We start from the raw sequence: 2792 nt of genomic DNA on the forward strand, positions 1-2792 counted from the left end.
GCCAGATGCAAGATCACCCTGCACAAATCAACAGCATATCTCCCCACCCACAACAGCTGCTAGAAAATATTACTAATAAGATACCATTCTGAAAAGAAAAAATACATATGTATGTATATGTATAACTGAATCACCTTGCTGTACACCTGAAATCAACTACACTTCAATAAAAAATAAATGAAGGATACCATTCATAACAGCAACAGAAATTACAGAATATCTAGGTGTTAACCAAGAATACACAAATCTTCTATACAAAAATTTAAAAAATTCTAGTAAACAGAAAATAATCTGAACACACAGAGCATGTTCCATGCTTTTGGATTGGCTGTCCTAATATAGGATGACTCTATAAAGACCTAATTGAATTCATGATTAACCTACAAATTCAGTGCAATCCTACTCAAAATTCCAATTGGATTTCTTTTTGAGGAATATGAAATAAGTAAATAAATACTAAACTTTTTAAAAAGAAGAGTAAAGAAGGGAGACTTGCTCAATCAAACACCCTACAAACCCAAAGTAATACAGCGTGGTACCAGCTCAGTGACAGAACAAAAACCACGGCAACACATCCATGGGCTGTATGTGTATACACACACACATATATGTATCAAAACGTCACATAAAAACACACCTTCTCAGTGGGTTTAGCCACAAGTTAAGGTTTTGTTGGGATATTCTGCTACCCTACTACACTCTAACAAGTACACCTGAGAAATAGCGTTGGTGACAGTATCGAGGTCCCTGTATGACTCCAACTGAGCTACATGAAACTGGCTCTGGTGGGGGCACTGCACACCGCGTCCTACAGGTCTGGCTTTCTGGAGCTGCCTCCCAGAGTCAGCAGCAGCAACACATCCCTGTGGCGCGAGATGTTAAGAAGCCGAGGCAGAGGAAAAGAACAGTGGGGGAGCCGGGTGACGGTGCTTAAGGCTCTTGCCTGGAGGTGAAACATACCATGCTATTGACATTTCATTGATAAAGCAAGTCACATGGCTGCACTTCAGTGGTTCAGGAAAATGTGGCCCACCCATGTGCTCAGTAGAGGAACTGGAAATATCTGGTGAACGGCACTCATGATTACCACAGCTCTGAAGACATGTGAATCTAGGAATTACAGGCCAGAAGTTGCTCTGATACACCAAAATATTTACCAGTGCATTCCATCACCTCCCTGCCCCCTGCCCGACTGCTCAGCTTTCTCACCTGTGATAACACGCTCAAAATTGTACCAAGATTGGGGTTCCGCAAGGTCAGGGACAGTTTCTGTCTTTACCTTTCTAACACAGAACACCTGTTTTGTCTTCACCGGGTGCTAAATTTAGATTTGCCGAACTGAAGAGACACTGGAGGCAAGCATTCCCAATGGAACCCATTTCTCATCTTCATTCTTACTTTGTTACCAAATTCTGTCTTAGGACATTCCAGGGCAGATGGTGGGGGGAGGGGAGGGCTGCTGTTTTTCTAGGACACTGGGTTATTTAGATGGTTCTAGGTGGGCAGTGTTTCTCAGCCAAGAGCCCCGAGCTTGAACTCACCCATGTCAGGGACTCCAGAAGGACACTTTGGCCTCATCTCACCCCAAAGCACTCACCTTACAGGTTAGGACACTGAGCCCCAGAAAGAGGAATGATTTCTGTTTGCTTTAAGAGCCTGTGGCGGGCAGTGTGTCCAGTGGTCCCGTGGACCTGTCCCTCTTGCTTCTAGAGCATTTGGACAGAACCAATGTGTTTGGAGGACGCCCCTTCACCAGCCTCCAACCACCCTTCAACCTCTTTTGCGGTTACAACCTTTGGAATCAACCTTAGACATCCTCTGTTGTGTCCCCGCAAACCAGTGAACACAGTTTTTTGAGCTTAGCTCTAATTGCCAACCACACGCTCCTGGGTTCATCAGAATTATTCCACCGACATGGACGCCACTGCCAACCGCCTGGTCAGCCCGCACATGCAGGCCTCCCACACCTACCTGTCCCTGGGCGTCTACTTCGACCGCGAGGATGTGGTTCTGGAGGATGTGGGCCGCTTCTTACGAGAGCTGGCCAGGGAGAAGCACGATGGCCCTGAGCATTTCTTAAAGATGCAAAACCAGGACGGAGGCTACGCCCTCTCCCAGGACGTGCAGAAGCTGTTTCTGAGATGAGTGGGATAAAATCCAGGACACGATAGGAAACACCAAGGTCGTTGAGAAGAACGTGGACCCGGCCCTTTTGGATCTGCGTGCCCTGGGTCCTGCCCGGGCAGACCCCCAGCTCCGACTTCCTGGAGGCCACGCCCTAGCTGAGCAGGTGAAATTCATCGAGGAGATGGGTGGCCACTGGACTAACCTCCCAGGCTGGCGGCCCCCAGGCGGGGCTGGGCGAGTAGTTCTTCCAAAGCTCACCTGCAAGCATGACGAGGAGCCGCCGTAGCCCAGTGGACTTTGAGGAGCCACTCTGCATCCCCCTGGCATCAGGGCGTCTGCCTGAGCCTCTATCTGTAGCCACTGGAAAGCTCTTTAGCCACCCTGGAGCCCTCTCCCAAGCCTTGGACTGAATGGAAATAAAGCTTTTTGAAAGAACAAACCAAAAAGTCTATGGCCTCCTAAGTCCCTTTGCCAAAATGTTTGTGGCTGACTTTGCAAACTCAGTCTTATGCTCTCTACCATCTTGTACCCAGCCATGCTGTAAATTGCCATGTGTTCAGCAAAAGTAAAATTAACAGAGAGAGAGAAGGAGACAAAGAGAGAAAGCTATTTAATTTAAAATAGTGCAGATACTTCTGCCTGCTATTCCACTCAGTGAATGGATC

At 47.4% G+C, this 2792-nt stretch overlaps 1 protein-coding gene across 1 annotated transcript; it reads left to right on the forward strand.

Annotated features, from left to right (window-relative positions):
* The first annotated feature begins 1914 nt into the window (after nt 1-1914).
* Nucleotides 1915-2413, forward strand: LOC102520416 (ferritin light chain-like). The gene is made up of 2 exons (XM_032482895.1): nt 1915-2121; nt 2162-2413. The coding sequence occupies exons 1-2, from the start codon at nt 1915-1917 to the stop codon at nt 2411-2413; spliced, it is 459 nt and encodes a 152-aa protein (XP_032338786.1).
* The last annotated feature ends 379 nt before the right edge of the window (nt 2414-2792 follow it).

The sequence above is a fragment of the Camelus ferus genome, chromosome 6, assembly GCF_009834535.1.
Source record: "Camelus ferus isolate YT-003-E chromosome 6, BCGSAC_Cfer_1.0, whole genome shotgun sequence".
Taxonomy (NCBI): Eukaryota; Metazoa; Chordata; class Mammalia; order Artiodactyla; family Camelidae; genus Camelus; species Camelus ferus.